Source organism: Aulonocara stuartgranti (genome assembly GCF_965226115.1).
Source record: "Aulonocara stuartgranti genome assembly, chromosome: 6".
Lineage (NCBI taxonomy): Eukaryota > Metazoa > Chordata > Actinopteri > Cichliformes > Cichlidae > Aulonocara > Aulonocara stuartgranti.
Window position 1 is genome coordinate 6,020,238 of NC_138944.1, and position 19,415 is coordinate 6,039,652.

General features: G+C 39.6%; 1 protein-coding gene across 1 annotated transcript; it reads right to left on the bottom strand.

Moving 5' to 3' along the window:
- Positions 1-1,086: 1,086 nt before the first annotated feature.
- Positions 1,087-18,680, bottom strand: LOC309707825 (uncharacterized protein). The gene is made up of 5 exons (XM_082535377.1): positions 18,051-18,680; positions 8,116-8,276; positions 7,930-8,023; positions 4,887-7,246; positions 1,087-4,703 (listed from the first exon to the last, which is right to left on the bottom strand). The coding sequence occupies exons 1-5, from the start codon at positions 18,319-18,321 to the stop codon at positions 2,691-2,693; spliced, it is 4,899 nt and encodes a 1,632-aa protein (XP_082391503.1). The 5' UTR covers positions 18,322-18,680; the 3' UTR covers positions 1,087-2,690.
- Between the last annotated feature and the right edge of the window lie 735 nt (positions 18,681-19,415).

Consider the following 19,415-nt stretch of genomic DNA (forward strand, 5'->3'; position numbering starts at 1 on the left):
CGTCATGTCCCATTAAGTCAAACTTTTAGAAGTTTAGAAAGAAAATAATAAATTACCCACAAACTAAATATGGACAAGATTTACTACAGTAGCTGAATAATCCGCTAGAAAAGGCACAAATTAAATGATAGGTTTCACGTCTCATCCGCTCTTTGCCTCCGTGCACTCTTTGTGCGCAGGCTCACAGCACTCGGCAGAGAACTCCCCCTCCCCCAGCTAAACATCCATGCCGCGCATCTTGCCATTGCCTTCAAATTGTGGTTATTATTATGGTTAAGTTAAATCCAATTTATTAACCTACCTCTGAGACGAAGTGCATCTGCAAAGAACGTACTTTCTCCCGTTTGGCAGAGCAGGCAATGAGGTGCGTTTAATGTCTCTGTGTTAATTTGAGTTTCCATGAAATGTATTTGAATAAGGCCCTCCAATTAAGACAGATTTTATGTTGTTGATTTTAAAGATCTGAATGGATATTTTATTTTTTATTTCTATTTTTAAGTTTTATTTTTCAAGACTTTGTGAATTCTCTTTTTTATAACTGGGCCCACCCTTTTTAGTTTTGTTAATATTGGCAATAGTGTGAAGTGTTATTGTTGGTTTCAAATATATTCGACATAGGCTATCCAATTAAGTTAAATGTCATGTTTTAGAATATTTTATTTTATTTTTTGCTTTTCTGTTTTCCCCCTGAGGGATTGCCACCTTAACGTGGTCAGGGGTTTCACACGCGTTAGTGACCATAAAAGCTTGACCAGCAGCAGCTCAGCCTTCAGTTGGGACACCCAAGTTGGTCAGGTCTTTGGGTAGAGGCCTGACAAAGTGCAATCCAATTACCTGACAAAAACAGTTACCCCTCATATATGCCTGTCTAGAAACGGCCCTGAGTGCAGTGTGGACTTTTGAAAAATGGTGGTCATAAGGTGAAGAACAAACAGTGCAAGATCTTTTGCGTATTACCCCCACTGGAGAATATTGGTTTGCATTAGTTGATTTGAAACCATACAGCATAAAGTCAAAGTCATCATTAAACTCCAGGACTGCAAAGCTATTACTTGTGCTACACATTTTTAAATGATCACAAAATAATTTTATAAACAAAATGTTTATTTACATTTCTTTCATTTTAACAGCCAGTACAAACAAACTATGCAACTTGACTTGACAAAAATCAAATCAATGTAAATTCACAGTATGTACAATGAGGTTTAGGGCTGTAAAAGAATGTGTTAATATTGTGTTTGATATTTTTTGGGAAAGTTAGCTTTTCAAACATATCTGAGAAAAATTAGACATTTACACCAAAGTAAAGACATCTTTTTTTTTTTTTTTTTAAATACAGCACAATGTTGAACAGAATGAAAATATGTTTAAAAATAAAAAAAGATTCACTTTTAGTCCTCCCTGAATGAGGTGGTTAATTACTGTGCAAGTAATACAATTAGACTTCATTGCCATTTAGACATCAGTAATGACGTGGCATACTGACAGAAATTGAAAGATGGGTAATGGAAATTAGATCGTATTTTCAGTCTCAATTTAATTAAGACATGTTTTAACCTTAGTGCATATTTCAAAATCCAACATCCAAATTCCAACACTGGTCACAAGATGTGCTTTCCAGAGTTATTGTGGAAAGATTATCAAATACTTCTTTTTTAATGATAGGCAAGTGCTTCAATTTTTGTAACTGTATATATGAAAACAACATCAATAAATTACCAATTAAAAAAACTAACAAAACATCTGTTTTTAATGTGTTCAGTTGACAATATTTAAAAACGAATGCAAGTGTATTATGGCGAACTCATTACAAAATGAGAAAAGAAAAAGATGACAGCTTTAAAATGCCACTAGGACACTAAAGTCCATGTCCAAAACAAAAGCATTATGTATGCCACAAAGGCTTACTTGAGTTGAAGCCAAATTTACCTTAACAATTTTCCCTAAACTAACTCAGGTACAACATTCGGGAAGAAATACCATGCCAAACTGGGGTTATGCTCTCACACATCTTGTGACATCACCTACTGAATCAAAAAGTATGAGAAAAGGATACCTGCATATTCTGACAAACCAACTTAAATTTAAAGATGTATATTTCTGAAAAACCTCAATCTCCATCTATATTACACTTTACTTTGCAGAGAGCACACAGTGCCATACAGAACATTTTAAAAAGAAAAAAAAATAAAGTTCAACACTCTGGAAAGTTTCCTCATCTGCTTGCAAGTGAGGAGGAACAAAAGTGTAGCTAGTATAAAGAACAACTGTCACTAATCATTATGTTGCATCACTTTAAAGTACAATTTGTGATTTTGGGGAGATTTACTTGTCTAGCCTGTCTATATTGCATCGTTTTTATTTTCAACAGTACCAAGTGGCACGCATGTTCGTCTGTTGGCTTTAGTTAAGTTGCTTCCGTTCTTTAAGACAGATGGATGGATTTCCAACAAAGCAGCAAATGAGTACAAATTCCCAAACTCTCGAACCATTCTACAAAGATACAAAATAATTATCTCAAAAAGGCAAAATAAGTAAATTCTCCATTTGCATATAAATTCCATTATAAAAACCAAACAAACAAAAACCCGCTCCACAGCATGCATTTTCTGAATTACAAGAATGTATATTTCCTATTTCAAAGCATACCATTGTTCCAAGGTGAACATGGTTTCTTACATGTCCATCTCTCACGGACCACCATGTACATTTTTAACATGTTTTTTTAGGTGACCCGTCTGCGTGAATTTCTTTGAACAGTGTGGACAGGCATGTGGTTTCTCCCCTGTATGGGTGTATTTGTGCCTTTTAAGGTTATTGTAGTCTAAAAATCCTTTTCCACAGAATGGACACCAGTGTCTTTTCTCTCCATTATGCCATCGCAAATGCACATTCAGTTCTACTCTTCTTATGAATTTCCTTTCACAGAGGGTACACTGAAATGGTTTCTCTCCAGTGTGGATCCTAATATGTACTTCTACGTCTCGTTTTGTGAAGAATCCTTTTTTGCAGATCTGGCAAATGAAAGGTCTTATCCTGCCATGCACCATTTGTATGTGTTTTGTAAGGCCAAAGCGGTAGACAAATCCCTTCCCGCAATGCTGGCAGATATGTATCCGACCATTACGGTGCACCCGGCCGTGGCGTTTAAAGCTCTTGGAGTCTGGGAAATTCTTCCCACAGAATGTGCATGAGAAGGGCCTGTGTCCCGTATGAAGACTAACGTGGCTTTCCAGTGCAGCACTGCTGCTAAGAATTCGACCACATTCCCCACACTGGTTCCTTAGCAGATGCCTACCTATGACTGACAAAGGCTGTAGAGGTGATACAATTGGTGACGTAACAAATTTGGGTTGGGGTGAATCAGGGGAGCCTCTGGGGTTTTGATTATCAGATCCCGTCTCCGTCTTTACGTTTAACAAAGACGACTCCTTTTCCCCAGGTGGAGCCATTTCACTTTCTGTCATGACAGGAGGTATCCACACTTTAGCTCGACATTTTTTCCCAACCCCACAGTTGGTCCGACTCTCTGATAACAGACTTTTTGCCAATTTAGATTTGTTAGACTTTTTCATTGAAGCAATTTTTTTAGCTTTTGCTGCTTTAGCTAACTTCATAGCATTAACAACTTTAAAACCCCTTTTAGGACCAGTAACATCTTGGATTAGTCTGGGCTTCTTAGCAGGTGTAGATTCCTCAGTCCTTGTAGGACTGATGCAATTTTTAGCTATTGTAGGGGACTTGACACTTGGGGAACAAGTTTCACCTTTATTTCTTCTAGTAATAGCGCCACCTGTGGTTATACCAAAAGATCTTAATTCCCTTTTAATCCTTTTTGTCCTTGAGTCATCCTTGCTGAAAAGTGAACTCCTACGGATGCCAGACTGCCTCAAACTAGGTGTTCTTGGACTAACAGAAGGCAAGTCAGTCTTTTTAGGACTAGTGCTTCCTCTGGTTGACATTACAAGGCTTACAGAACTTGATTTTTCATTTATAGGGGTTGTATCATTGTTAGTCATTTTGGGGCTACCACTTTCTTTAGTTGAGCTAGGACTTCTAGAACTCAAAGAACCTTTTCTACCTGAAGGCGACCTCCTCGGACTTAAAGAACTGGATTTTTTATATCTAGGACTATCCCTACCCAAAGACCTCCTAGGAGTCACTGAAGTCATTTCAGGACTAGCAATTTCTTCATTTAAATTACCCTCTCTAGGACTCACAGATGTGGATTTTTTATTATCTGTGCCTAAACCATCTCTATGTGTACTGTCCGCCTTAGGAGTCATGGTGGTGGAATCACTGTTAGCCCTGCTCTTCTTAGAAGTTGGCTCATTATCAATCATCTTGGGTAAATCACCACCATTACACAGTACAGATCTTACAGGACTGATGGAAGATGGGGCATTATTAATTAGAGCTGTATTATCTTTAACCACATCTCTCCTTCCAAGGCAAACAGGACTGGTTTCCTTAGTTGACTTTTCATCGTTAAGACTGCCATTCTCTATTCCAAGTTTCTTAGAGATGAGAGTGGTAGTCTCACTTTCTGAATTCTGTTCCAGACTTTTTTCAGTTCTTTTAACTTGCAAGTGAGTTTTCAGATGACTTCGCAGCCGAACGACCAAGGAGTTTTTCTGTAAGCTTTTCTTCTGTAAGCTTCTCTCCGTCAAAGAAGCTTTACCATTTGCAAAGTCAGAGTTGGCCTGTATCAAAATGGAAAGAAGAAACAAAAAATAAATAAATAAATAGGTACCACATTCTGTAAGGGTTCTAATTAAAAAAAAACAATAACAAAATCCCACAACAACAACAACATAACATGATGACTATCAATTTCAATGTGTAACCACAGAAATTATGAGCCCCATGTACTGAATAGCATTTACCTGTTTTTCTGGATCTTGAACGATCGGTGAAACTGCCAGTTGTGCCAAGAACTGTGCTTTAGTCATCTGGAAGTGAGGGTCAGATGCCTCTCTGGACATGGAGGTAAGCTGTATGATGGCAGATTCATTCTCCTGTACGTCACTGCTGTCCATATTAGGAATGGGTTCAACAGATGTGGCTGATGTAGATGGCTGCAAATCTTCACCGACAGTTGCCTCTCTCATGACAGTGAATGTTTCAGATGACAGTTGAGCCCGCTCATGATTATTTGACTCTTCTGACTTCTGAGGTGTATTTAGAGTCACAGGACTAAGCATTTCGGTTACATCTAAACTACTGCTTGAAGATGAATCTAGCTTCTCTGAGATTGCTGGTTTTGAAGACATCTCTTGCATAGTACCTTCAGAAAATCCCTTTAAAAGCAGTTTCGATACCAAAACAGATTCGTTGGGGGATACTGAAAATGGAAGTTTGGTTAATCTGACCACAGGAGTGAGCTTCCTATCAACAGTCGGCTGTGATGCTGGTATTATCTTAACTGACTGTTCTAAACTGGTTTCTGTAGGAGTGCTTATCACTTCAGAAACAGAGGCAGTTTGTTCAGGAGATTCAGGGCTGTCGGTTGTGTTTTCACTTTGAGAGAATGCTGTGTCATCGGAAGCTGAAACACTTAACTCCTGTGAAGCTGCAGTCGACTGTGTAGATGTCAATGTGACAGGAACATCACGAGGCATTGCTGCCTCTTGCGTTGCTTTCACAACTATTGTCTGTGGCGGATGTTTACTTGGTGCCACTGCTGCCAACCGTATTGGAACTATGATTGTTATTTTTTTGTGTGGTGGACCACCTGTTTGCTGATTTTCTGATGGTTTAGTCAACTGTGAAACTGGGACTAATGTCATGGAGGTAGTATTTGTTTGTTGAGGAAGACAGAAAAGTGAAGGCGTTTCCAGAGGCAACCCTGCAACTCCAGAAGTTGCAAGTAAATTATTGTGTGTAGTCCTCGACTCTATAGAAGAAAGCTTTGTTGTAGACGATGCTATATTGTGAGATGGTCCTACTCTTGGCACAACAGTTATTATTTTAGGCCTAATTTTAGTCAGTTTTCTGGGTGCTACGGGGTGGGAAGATGGCAGGACAAAAGTTTGAGTAGCAGCATTTGATAAAACTTGCTGTTGTTGTGGTGTAACAAATGCTTTGAGGGTTTCATTGGCCTCTACACTTGACTGAGATTTTACAGTAAGATTCTGTGTCTGTGGTTTAGCTAGGATTTTGTCCACTGTTTGTAGGGTATCCACACAGGGAGCACAATGAGTCATAGGTGATGAAATTTTTTCGGAAGACGGAATAATATTTCCCATTGTTGACTGATTCATTGCTTCAACTAGCAGCATTGCATCCTGAAGTGTTGCAGAAGTGCGACGTTCCTTGTGCTGACCGGGTGTCAGTTGTGGTGAGTCCAATGGAGGAGAGTTCAATGTTTTCTTTGCAGATAAAGCTTCAATGGATGGAGCCTCAACTGCCTCTTTCTCTACACCCGTGGGAAGCTGCTGAGTTTCAGGGTCTACTGGCTTTTCAGAAGAACTGCTACTCAAAGACAAAACTGAAGCAGGCAGAGAACCAGCCTTTCTATTGTCCATGTTTTTCAAATCAGTGCTTGCCATCTCCTGTACAGATGGATTGGCAGTAGAGGAAGTCTCTTTCGACTGAATCCCAGATGATCTTGGAGAGGCAAAAGCAGAAATCTTCACTGCATCTACTGCAGTGGATTTGTCAACTATTTCTGAAGGTGTGATCAACTGTTCCTGGCCTTTTAAGGCATCAAAAGATGATGACACAAGTGCTTCTTTTGGTTTAATTTTCTTTGGTGGCCGTCCTCTTCTACGCCGTACTGACACATTAGTTTTGGAAGTAGCTTCATCTTCTGCCAAGCTGTTTTTTAATTCTTCACAAATAACTTCTTTGTTGACCAATATGGACCCCCCTAACTGTTCATCTGCACAGTGCACATGTGCAGATGGCTTAACAGTAATAGCAGTTTGTTCATTTTCTACTGTTTCACCATCTCTTTGACATTGCTGAAGAACCTGTGTCTCTACTTCTGATGTCTCCTGATCAACTTCAGACTCTTCTTTGATATTGTCCGTCATTGCAGCAAGTGAAATAACTATTGAATGTTCTGAATCAGTGGTCTGGCTCTGCGTTCCCTCTGAACGGCTACTCTCTCCCATACAGGATACCTCCCGGACCATTTTGGTCTCTTCATCTTTTCGAGCTGATGTAGTTTCTTCTGTTGAATCTTCCTGGTTAATAAGCATCCCTTCATTTTCAGTTCCATTTAAAGAGACATGTAAAGAACCTAGGCACCACAGTGATAAAGATGTCAGAAGAAACATAAGAGGAAAAAGTTACTAAGGCAGAGAAAACTCTGGAACAATGAAACTTTAGTTAGACATTTTTTCCTTTTCCCCTTAACATTACATGGTCCATACAATTATTTTAAAGGGAACTGTTTATTTTATTTTTTTAAAGATGTGCTAAGTCCTGTTTTGATTTGGCACTCATATACTACCACTGGGAAATGCTGCACACACAACCTGTTTACTGGTGAATAATCTTCCACTATTATTTTGGATGTTTAAACTCTGCCAACCATTTAGCCTCAACCCTTTCTACCTTGCACTTTCCCTACTGACTGCTATAGTGTTGTCGTCAAGCTGCTTCCCAAATGAGGTTTCATCTCCAGGCTAGACATACACAAAAATTAAACTGTAGCTAAGGATGGCAGTTGCTGTTGTGCTCTAACACAATCTGCAGCAGGTGGGGAAGACCTGCACTAAGGTTTCAAACAGCTCTCTCACACAACAGAGGCAGAATCTCAGTGAAGTAGCAGTTGATTATGACATTCAGTTAACTAAACACATTTGACCATCACAAGATAATTGGGAAATAATACATTTGCTGATGAGCAAATTCAAAATGCCATTATTTAATTCTTACAATTCTTTCTTTATTCCAAAACCATCAGTTTAATTTCCTCACCTGAAACATTACTAAGGGCTTGTTCAGAGGCCACTGCTGACTCAACTTCCTCTTCTTTTAACTCAGACTGTAGAGAAGTATCACTGTATGATTCCTGTAGGAGGAGGACAAAAATTTAGGTTTTGAGAAGGTGCAAAAAAATCAGAACATTTTATTTTTTTTAATGCTGCTATGGTACACACAAACCTCCTGTTTGACAAGTATAAATGTCATCTGAGAATTTCCTCCCTGCTCCTGCAAACCATATCCAAACCTCTCACCAGCGTGTAACATTTGTTGGTTTTTTAATGATGACTGCCCCAGTGGCTGACATTGCTCGACCAACACTGTGCGGAAGGAGACAATATCTGTAAAGAGAAACATGCAAACACACAAAGAAAAAACAGAATAACTAATTGTTCAAGAATAGAGTTCAGAAGAGAGTTGAGTACAGCGACAATTTCCAGGGGAGTAATGAACTAGTTTTATTGCACCAGCAGAAAAAAGTGAAGACCGCAATGTCACCGCTTTGAACTGGAGCTGGCAGTGGCAGACCTTGCAATTCTCTAGAGATCAGCTGCAAGGCTACTCTAACCAGAAGTGGAAACAGGTATAGAGGTAGTGCTGCTATACTATGCTCACAAAGGTTGGAGAACAGAGAATACAGTAGCCACCTGGAGTCCAGGTGGCTACTGTATTCTTCAACTCCACTGGAGTTGAAGTCTTGAGCTCACTATGGAGAAAATTGTGTGCACATTAGGGCTGCCATGATTAGTCGACTAGTCACAATTACGTCAACTATCAAAATCGTTGACGACTAATTTAATAGTTGACTCGTCGTTTGAAGCTTTGTAAGATCCCAAAAGACGCAGAAATAAGTAGTAGGATTTAAGAGTGTAATAACAGACTGAAACAGAAGATGGCAGCACTGCATGTACAAGGATGCCAGCTGCCGTTAAACCCCAAAGAAGAAGAAGCTGTGTCCAGTATCATAGTTGTGTCCAAATTCATGAACTTTTGCTACTCTGGTTAAACATGATATATAAGTCACTTAGATACCTTAAATATTTTATTGCTTGGCTTTTTTCAGTATTTTATTTGTTCCTGAGCAAATCTGTTTGGCTGAGATTAAAGCTATAGTTTTTACACAGCTGAATAAACGTCAAGCAGACAACTGATTATCAGTTATTATCAAGTGTCAGATGCTCGAGAATATACTATCATCTTGTCTTTATTTTTAGTTAGCACATACCTTAAACACTTAAAGCTGTAAGCTAATGATAGTTATATAAAAGCAGATGCATGCTGGTGCAATACGCTGTACGTGTTACGTCCAATGGACGCATGATCTGATTAGTCGACTAATTGCAAAAATAATCGGTGACTAGTTGGCTATTAAAATAATCGTTTGTGGCAGCCCTATTGCACATATATGCACACTAGGGCTGCCACAAACGATTATTTTGATAGTCGACTAGTCACTGATTATTTTTGCGATTAGTCGACTAATCAGATCATCATCCATTGGACGTAAAACTACAGCTTATTGCACCAGCATCTGCTCTTATATAACTATCATTAGCTTACAGCTTTAAGTGTTTAAGGTCTGTGCTAACTAAAAATAAAGACAAGATGATAGTTTATTAAATTTTAATGAAATTTGGAGATTGTTTCGGTGAAGTTTAATAAACTCCTTGCTATCTAAAATATAACAGGACACTGGAGTATATTCTGGAGCATCTCACACTTCTGATAATCAGTTGTCTGCTTGACGTTTATTCAGCTGTGTAAAAACTATAACTTTAATCTCAGACAAACTGATTTACTCAGGAACAAATAAAATACTAAAAAAAAAAAGCCAAACAATAACATTTTAAGTTATCTAAGTGACTCATATATATCTAACCTGAGTAGCGAAAGACGGCGGTGGGTTTGAAAACGATTTGCGGGGAGTCCGGTGTTCTCACGGCGCTAGTGAGCCTAGCCCCCGGCTCGCTAACGAGCTAGTGGGTAACAGATGTCTCCGAAAACGTCGGAGCACTTTTGAAAATATGTGGTGTCCTGATAAACTGAGCAGATATTTGAGGTTTACACAGCTACATTGTATATTGTATAGCTTTCTTGTTATATGTAAAATTGTATTGTATTTATTTAAATTTTTACTTTTTAATTATTTTACCTGCATTTTTTAATCACTCTTATATTTAAATGTTCATTTGCTATTTTATCTAGGGATTGAGAGTAACGTAGTTTCTATTCTCTGTATGTCCTGTACATGTGGCAGAATTGACAATAAAGGTGACTTTGACTTGACTTTGACTACATTCTCGCCTGAAAATATGTTAAACGTTTATTTTGTGACCCAGAAAGAATAATAAGAGTAACATTAAAACTAACTAGCTGCCACCATTGTTGGAAACTGCGCTGGGCCGCGCTATGAATTCTGGGACACAGCTGCTTCTTCTTCTTCTTCGGGGTTAAACGGTAGCTGACATCCTTGTACATGGAATGCTGCCATCTTCTGTTTCAGTCCGTTATTACACTCTTAAATCCTGCCACTTATTCCTGCGTCTTTTGTGATCTTACAAAGCTTCAAACGACGCGTCGACTATTAAATCAGTCGTCGACGATTTTGATAGTCGACGTAATCGTGACTAGTCGACAAATCGTGGCAGCCCTAATGCACACCTCGGACCACTGTCAAGAGGCCAGGTCCACTGAAAAGACCGCTTTACTCTGTGTTTTGAAGTTCTGGCTACTGGTGGGTGTCTGCATAACTCACCTATGTCTTACCCTATCAAGCTTTGTTTTTACTCCTAAGTAAGGATAAAATTTTAATTTTGGCTTAAGTATTATTTTTTACTAAGAAAAGCATATTAAAGTTATAAATTGACTTGCATATCATTGAGTACAATTAGGATTGTACTCAAGCTATATGTGGAAGGAAACCGTGACCTAGGACAAGCTGATGGCATAAGATGTAAGTACAACTCCTCTGGTTTCATATGCAAAAAGTAATTATTGCGCTAGCTTACGTGGTTCCGGTTCTAGTGATTTAAAAATAGTTACCGGCTTTAAAGGTTTAACATAAAACCATTATAAAAATCAGAGATGATTTATTTCTTAGTAAGTCTTTAGGAAAATACTACAACTATACTGTATGGAACAATTCCACAAATATAGAGATTTAAAAAAATACAACAAAAAAAAAAAAAAACAACTTCTTTTATATATATATATATATATATATATATATATATATATATATATATATATATATATATCAATGGGATCAATGGGACCCTAAGAGCCTTCATCAGGAACTCAATGGGGATGTGGCGTACAACACTAGAGGCCAACTCCAAGCCCATAGCACAAGTTACCATCAAGTGCGGGATCTACCAAGGAGATGCTCTGTCCCCACTGCTGTTCTGCATAGGCCTGAACCCCCTCAGTGAGATCATTAACAAGACTGGCTACGGATACCGACTACGGAACGGAGCAGTTGTCAGCCACCTCCTGTACATGGATGACATCAAGCTGTATGCCAAGAGTGAACGAGACATCAATTCACTGATCCACACTACCAGGCTATACAGCAATGACATTGGAATGTCGTTCGGACTGGAGAAGTGTAGTCGGATGGTAACAAAGAGAGGGAAGGTAGTCAGAACTGAGGGGATTGAACTACCAGAAGGCAACATTGCAGACATAGAGGACAGTTACAAGTACCTGGGGATCCCGCAGGCAAATGGGAACCATGAAGAGGCCGCTAGAAAGGCTGCAACCACCAAGTACCTGCAGAGGGTCAGGCAAGTCCTGAGGAGTCAGCTGAATGGTAAGAACAAGATCCGGGCCATCAACACGTACGCCCTGCCCGTGATCAGGTACCCTGCTGGGGTAATAGGCTGGCCAAAGGAGGAGATAGAAGCCACTGACATAAAGACAAGAAAGCTCCTTACCATGCATGGAGGGTTTCACCCCAAGTCCAGCACCCTGAGGCTGTACGCTAAGCGGAAGGAAGGGGGCCGGGGACTGGTGAGTGTCAGCACCACAGTCCAGGATGAGACAAGGAACATCCAAGAATACATTGGGAAGATGGCCCCAACTGACCGAGTGCTCAGTGAATACCTCAGGCAGCAGAAACCCAAGAAAGAGGAGGGAGACGAGGAACCATCATGGAAGGACAGGCCCCTGCACGGTATGTACCACCGGCAGATAGAGGAGGTGGCTGATATCCAGAAATCCTACCAGTGGCTGGACAAAGCTGGACTGAAAGACAGCACAGAGGCACTAATCATGGCAGCACAAGAACAAGCTCTGAGTACAAGATCCATAGAGGCTGGGGTCTATCACACCAGGCAAGACCCCAGGTGCAGGCTGTGTAAAGATGCCCCAGAGACAATCCAGCACATAACAGCAGGGTGCAAGATGCTAGCAGGCAAGGCATACATGGAACGCCATAACCAAGTGGCCGGCATAGTGTACAGGAACATCTGTGCCGAGTATAACCTAGAAGTCCCGAGGTCAAAATGGGAGATGCCCCCAAGGGTGGTGGAGAATGACCGAGCTAAGATCCTGTGGGACTTCCAGATACAGACGGACAAAATGGTGGTGGCTAACCAACCGGACATAGTGGTGGTAGACAAACAGAAGAAGACGGCCGTAGTGATCGATGTAGCGGTTCCGAATGACAGCAATATCAGGAAGAAGGAACACGAGAAGCTGGAGAAATACCAAGGGCTCAGAGAAGAGCTTGAGAGGATGTGGAGGGTGAAGGTAACGGTGGTCCCCGTGGTAATCGGAGCACTAGGTGCGGTGACTCCCAAGCTAGGCGAGTGGCTCCAGCAGATCCCGGGAATAACATCGGAGATCTCTGTCCAGAAGAGCGCAGTCCTGGGAACAGCTAAGATACTGCGCAGGACCCTCAAGCTCCCAGGCCTCTGGTAGAGGACCCGAGCTTGAAGGATAAACCGCCCGCAGGGGCGCGCTGGGTGTTTTTTTTTTTTATATATATATCCCCAGTACAAGTTGAAGAAATGTTCAAATGTAAACAAAGGAGAACATTAATAAACAGACATATTAACTCAATGGCAAGGCAAGAAAATATTAATTTGGGGGGAGGTTAAATTGCACAATAAGTGCAGTACTATCTCAATTAAGGCTCATATATGGATCTGCTATGCGGCTTTACCGCAAACCCAATGTGGTAGCCAAGTATGACACAGCTGCTCAACAGTCGCTCTACGTTCTGTGCATAGCTGGGAAAGTGCCGTCTGAGAAAAATGATTACTGCCAGTGAGTTGGTAACAAGAGTCAATAACTTTAATCTGCTGTTTAAATCAGTATTTTTTATTTTATTTTAAATTGCGTCATGTTTTTTTTGTTACAATAAAGAAGTAACATTACAGTCTTTCTCTTCTGTAGGTAGACAAAGGTACAGTATGGGAAAAAGTTAAGATATAGTCACGATTGGACTATAAGACAAAAAGTATGAACAACCACCAATACATATGAAGTCTTACATTGTGCTTGTTCTAAAGGATGGCAGTGACACCTCTTTCAGTGTTTTGGAAGCATATAAACAGATCTGACCAATCAAACCACTGCATTAATGTTGTACTCGATGGTAAAAACAGGCACTGGTACTGCATATACAATAATATGATAATAGTAGAACAATACCATTTAAAATTCAGACACACAACTAGATGCTGGGATGCCAATTGGGTCAATGTTAATCTGTAAAATTATTTCCCTACCTCGTCAATGTGGTCCTAAGTTTGCCAACAAGCTCAAACTGCCCCACTGACCTCCTGAGCCAGTATGAAAGCTATCGTGATACGGCTTCAGCGCCGGAATGAAACCATGAAATTATCCCTGATGTGGCCTTTACTTGAGATTTGGATGAAACCAGAATCTCCATTTCTTTCTTCTCTTGTTTAGAAGCATCAGGACCAGCTCATCATAACTTGATGTCGACTTCATTTTCTTTCCTTTTTTTTTTTTTTTTTTTTTTACCAGTGCATTATTTGAGCATGATTCTTTTGCAAAAATGCAACGCGTTATATTTATTTAAATCTGCCTGTCTAATATACAAAGTTATACATCGTCTGGCGCTTCCACCAGTGAGTGAGTGTATTAAACAAAAGTCTAGCAGTATTGCTGGGTCTCGACTGACTCGAGCCACTGTTAGAGGTGATTGTGAATTGGCATTTAGACAGACCACCTTTTCACATATCAGGGAGTGCGCTTCTGGAATAGCCTTCCACTGTCAGTGAGGGAAAGTAAAAGTATCCCCATCTTTAAGAGTCACTTAAAAGGGTGGATGAGGGACACACAAACATGTGATCATGTTTAATAATCATGCTTTATATTGGACGCGAAAAAGAGTGTATTTAAAAAAAAAAAAAAAAAAAAAAAAAAAAAAAAAAAGGGAACCAACTATTAGTGTAATGGGTCAGCGCAATATCAGGACAGTCAGGCCATGTGCAATACTGGAGTTTGTGCAATATAACTGATATATATCGGATGACAGTATAAAAACGTCTATCGTTTTATTTTACGCTATCGTTTGTTTTGTGGTGTCGCAAAATAAGCTGTTTACGGCAATATTTTTCATTGTTTTGATGGTCACTGTAGTGGCTATATTAATTTCTTAAAGTTCTATCTTTCTCTTATATTTTATATAACCACACTACGGGCGGACAAGCGCCTGTTTTTATGCGTTGTGGTTAGCGACAACGACGGTAACACCATCGCGTGTCCGCTTGTTTATGCTCCACATAAACCTTTCACAATAAAGCTCAAGATCCTGTTGAGACTTTTCAAAATAAACTGAATCACGTGAACGAGCAGATTATTTACGGATGAAAAGTAAAAAAAGAGCCGCCAGGTGCTAAAAAATAAACCTTAGACTCAAACGTTAGAACAGGCTTTTCCCCGCAGCACGCCGTGTAATAAATGCTCACAAAGAAAACAGCGGCCGTTACAACTTATGTCTAAAAATTAGAGCTGGGCGATATGAGATTTTTTCATATCACGATATGTTTTTTTCATTTCAGGCGATAACGATATCTATCACGATATAAGCCAAATAACTATATTTGTAAGATTTAAATGTGCCGTTGCTCACAAGTAAAATGTGAAATAATCAGCAGCTTGTTTTTATTTAAATATTTATTTCCCATAATAAGTTCAACAGGGTAGATGTACTTAAGGAACATGAGACTTTTTCAGATAAATAAAGGCAAATATTGCAAACTACACAAAAGGCAGCCGCTAAAGCGTTTAAGATTCAAAATAGAACAAATGAAACAGACTAAATTGTCAATTCCACTTAGAAACAAAATATGAATTCTAAAAATAAATCTTAGTTTGTTTTACAGAAGAACAGACAAAACTGACTAACTTTTGTCAATATCAAATAAACAGAGAACTAAAAGGAAATTCTCAATCTCTCCTTGTTGTATAGCTTAGCTTTTCAAACAGTTTTAACAGTTACTTTAGTCTGACAAAAGCCCAATGACGAATTAGCGCTTCCAGTCAGAGACTGAGGCTACGTCCACACGTACACGGGTATTTTTGAAAACAGAGATTTTCCGTTTTCGTTTTAAAAAATAATCCCGTCCACACATAAAGGCAGAAATGAAGGAAAACGCTGCTATGAACATGCCAAAGCAGCAGGTGGCGCTAGATTCCTAACCGTGCAGAAATGTTGGCCAATCAGAAGTCTAGAAGCCTCGGTGGGAAAAAGTAAACAAAGCTGGGGCATAGAAGCAGAACAGAGTCGTATGTGTGGAGGGACAGTAACTGTGTGTATATGTAAGCATTTAAACACCGCAGAAAGTAGAATTAACAGTATTGTAGAAATTCATTTCACCGAAACAATAACGTGGCGCACAGTGTGATGCATGCACCAGTTTATTGTATTTCCAGACTTGCTTTCGGCACAATTTACAGTGCACGCTACTCTGTTTTTTTGTCAGACTTGAAATAGCCGAAATACCTTCACACTACGGAACTTCTATGGCTCTTCCGTTCGACAATCTCTCCGGCGTTGGAACCATCATCTGTTTTCTCTTCGGGTCACACTCGGTTGATTTTTCTAGTCGGCACACTCATTTCCTCCATTATGCGCTGGCTCCATTACCCGCTGGCTGCTTCCCAAACAAACACACGTGCGGCTTGGCACTTGTGCTGTACGTAACAAGTCACGCGACGTGACGCTGCGGCTGTGATTGGTTCGGCTCTGCGCTACTTAATTTGGATTGGCTGACCTTTTTTTTTTAAGAGGACAAGAGCGGCGAGGTCTATAGCGATAGCTTAATTTCTCTATCGAGTAAAAGTTATATCGCGATACATATCGTTATCGTTCTATCGCCCAGCTCTACTAAAAATGTATCGTTTCATGCATCGGTTAAAACACACTCGACTCCAGCTACATGACGCGCAACTGGAAACACTTCCCGCAAGTCGAGCTGCCCGAGATCCATAGAATTGACAGAAAACGTTACATTTTTGTGATTTATATCGTTATCGGGACGATAGAATTCTTATATCGGAATATGAGATTTTGGTCATATCGCACAGCCCTAATAACTGATGTGTTTCCGTTATTGTCATCTATACTGTCCTCTGTGTCCCCTCTTCTTGTCATTGTTTGTTCTAATATAATGTGATCACTGTTTTTGTCCTTGCCACATGATCTGTAAATAGTGTCTCTGTATGTTTTTACTAACTTTTGTTTAACTCCAACCTGCCAGAGGGTCTGCAGATGAAAATCAGCCCAATGGTATAATCTGGCATATTTACATTTATTAAAATGTTCATTAATCTGTATTGCCCTTCTACACAAGTGTCTAAACAAGTTTGCATTCATAGTTTCATTTATTTTTTTCGCAACACAGTCATTATGTATAGACCTTAATACTGTTGTTGCAGATTCAAATCTGGGACTTCCAGACGCACTGCTATAATGACCCCACGCACACTAGGTGGAACTCAATTATAACAGAAAATGTCAGTAACCGAGTAGAGTCGAGTCACATTGAGTAGCTACTAGTGAGAAAGGGTTCTAATTTCTGCAAAACATTCTAACAACAACAGAGAGGCAGCAATTCTCTTAAACAATTGTTTGGTTAATACTTCGTCTTAATCATCTCCTCTAAAGGAAAAAAACATTCTGATGTTTTGAATGCTCTTTAAACACTACATTAGAGTACACAAAAACATCTGTGATACAAGTTTATGGACCTTTGTATTCTAGTTTCTGTTTCAGAATTATTACACAACTTATCAATATCTAAATACAAGTGTGGAATAAAGCTATACATTGATAAGATTTCAGTTCAGTTAAATTTTTTTTTTAAATACACGTCTTAGTGGTTTTGCCTGGCACTATGCCAGTGCCATTAGAAGACTGCAGTTCGTTATCAGCCCCCTCATTCGCACCTCACCAGCTTCCTGTGTGGGAAAACCTTAGTACCATTGAGTGTGAACGTAGTTACAAACAGAATAAGAAACAGGTTTGCATGTGACATGGGTGTCCACGACCAGGATGCTGACGTAAAAAATTTGTAATGTGTAACGGTCTGTAAACTACAGCAGAACGAACAAAAAGAAATATACTCGGGGGGGCATAAAGAACTGATTGGCCAATTTAGAAGAGGTTCTGGCTTCCTTTAGCTAATCCTAATTGTATTTTATAGATAAAAACCAATATAAAGATAGAAGTGGTGAGTCTGAGCTGTAAAGGAGCAGTCAATTTAGCTCAAATCAGTTATACCAATGCTCGATTTCATTTGAATAATTATGGAGCATCTGTTCAGTTCCTTATAAATATATATATATGTAAAACGTTTTTGAGCTTTATGTAGCCATAAAGAGACGATTTTTTGAAGTTTGGACCAACGTTCACTGTCCTCTAAAAATGGAGAAACTAGTATGGTTTCCCTCCCATTTTGGATCCCACGCTCAAGATGACTATGCTGAGAAGCAAGCATTAACAACTATGATGTTCAGTGTGTTCCAGATAACATGAATACACGTAAAATGTTAGCTAAACACAACACATACCATCATAAGCCAGTTATAACTTAATATTAGTTAGCTCGGGGTGGCTAACATGCTGTGCAACTCACCACACTGCACGGCTGTGTCGCATTTCTCGAAGTCGTTGCTTTGCCCAGGAAGAGGCTGTTTTTCTCTTTGATAACTGCCCGATTGGCTTTTCGCGTTCTCAAACTGGCTGCATTTTGTTCTGAGGTCCTCATTCTCCTTCTTGATTTTGCATATTTCTGCCTTCAGCTCGTCAACCATAGTTTCGTAAAGTTTCGTGGTTTCTGCAACAGCGCTCTTCAGCATGCTCTCCATGAAAGAGGCATACTTCGTCTGAAAATCGTCCGAAGACATCTTGTTTGTCGTACTGTACTTCCTGGATACAGATACGAGCCCACCTGAAAGAGTGTCTTTACTCTGGCGTTTTTTTTAAAGGCACGCCGTCAGAAGCTCCGCCAACATGGCTTCTTCACATGGACGGACGGACGGACGCGATCTCTGCTTTGTGTGACGCACATTGGATGACTGACTTACGCAAGCATCCGGTGTTTCACTTCAAGCCAAACTTTGCTTTTTGAAGAAGTTCAGTCAGTGAACAAAAAATAAACTAGGAAATCTGTCGGCGCCGAATTATTATTACTACCGTCGTATAATCCCACACAACACCAAGAGACCTCAATCTTTTCGTTGCAGCTGAGATTATGCTTTCTTGTTCGTCGATTTTGCTTTAACCGCAGTTGGTAAACAGCTTTTAAGAGCATTACCGCCACCGTCTGGATTGGAGGATTAATCGGAACTTTAAGATATCCGGGGTGTCGAACTTGTTTTAGTTCATGCATAACTTTAATTTATTCCATGTGCTTTTTTATTTACTTTTATTTATTGATTTACCGACTTTTACTTACTCCTCTTCCTCCAAAAGTGAATGAACTGATCTTTAAAATCGTAAAGAATATTTTCCAAATAAGTCATTACTTAGACTCCATCTCATCGTATCTGTAGCATCCTCTTCTGTCACACACAGCCTCTGCATGTCCTCTTTGACTAGTTTAAGGAACCATCTCTGTAGTTACTATCGCTCGTTTTGACATTAATAAAATTATGTAATAATGACTGCACTGCAATTTTCAAATTTTGCCTTTCATCAAGCCAAACTGAACCCTTTCATGGGCTGGTTGTGCCCCACATAACACGTGCTCATATGCTAAAACAGTTATCTTTTTAATCTACTTGTTGTCTAAAAAATGACACAAAAAGCACACACGTTACACGGAGAAAACACGTTTCACTTCCTGTCTCATAAGTGAAAGAGGTGAACTTTAAGATGCAAAATGGGATTTAACTGAAGCAACAAAAAGGTTTAATTTGGATGTGAAACTGTTTATTTATGGAACAGTATCCTAATATGACAATACTTCTCCACCCTTGTCATTTAGTGCTCTTTAAGC

Excerpts from the sequence above, each read along its gene's own strand:
- LOC309707825 (XM_082535377.1), bottom strand. The coding sequence starts at position 18,321 with ATGTCTTCGGACGATTTTCAGACGAAGTATGCCTCTTTCATGGAGAGC. Across the intron at positions 8,024-8,115 it reads TTATACTTGTCAAACAGGAG|GAATCATACAGTGATACTTC; the intron begins GTTTGTGTGTAC and ends CTCCTCCTACAG. Across the intron at positions 4,704-4,886 it reads TTCAAGATCCAGAAAAACAG|GCCAACTCTGACTTTGCAAA; the intron begins GTAAATGCTATT and ends ATTTTGATACAG.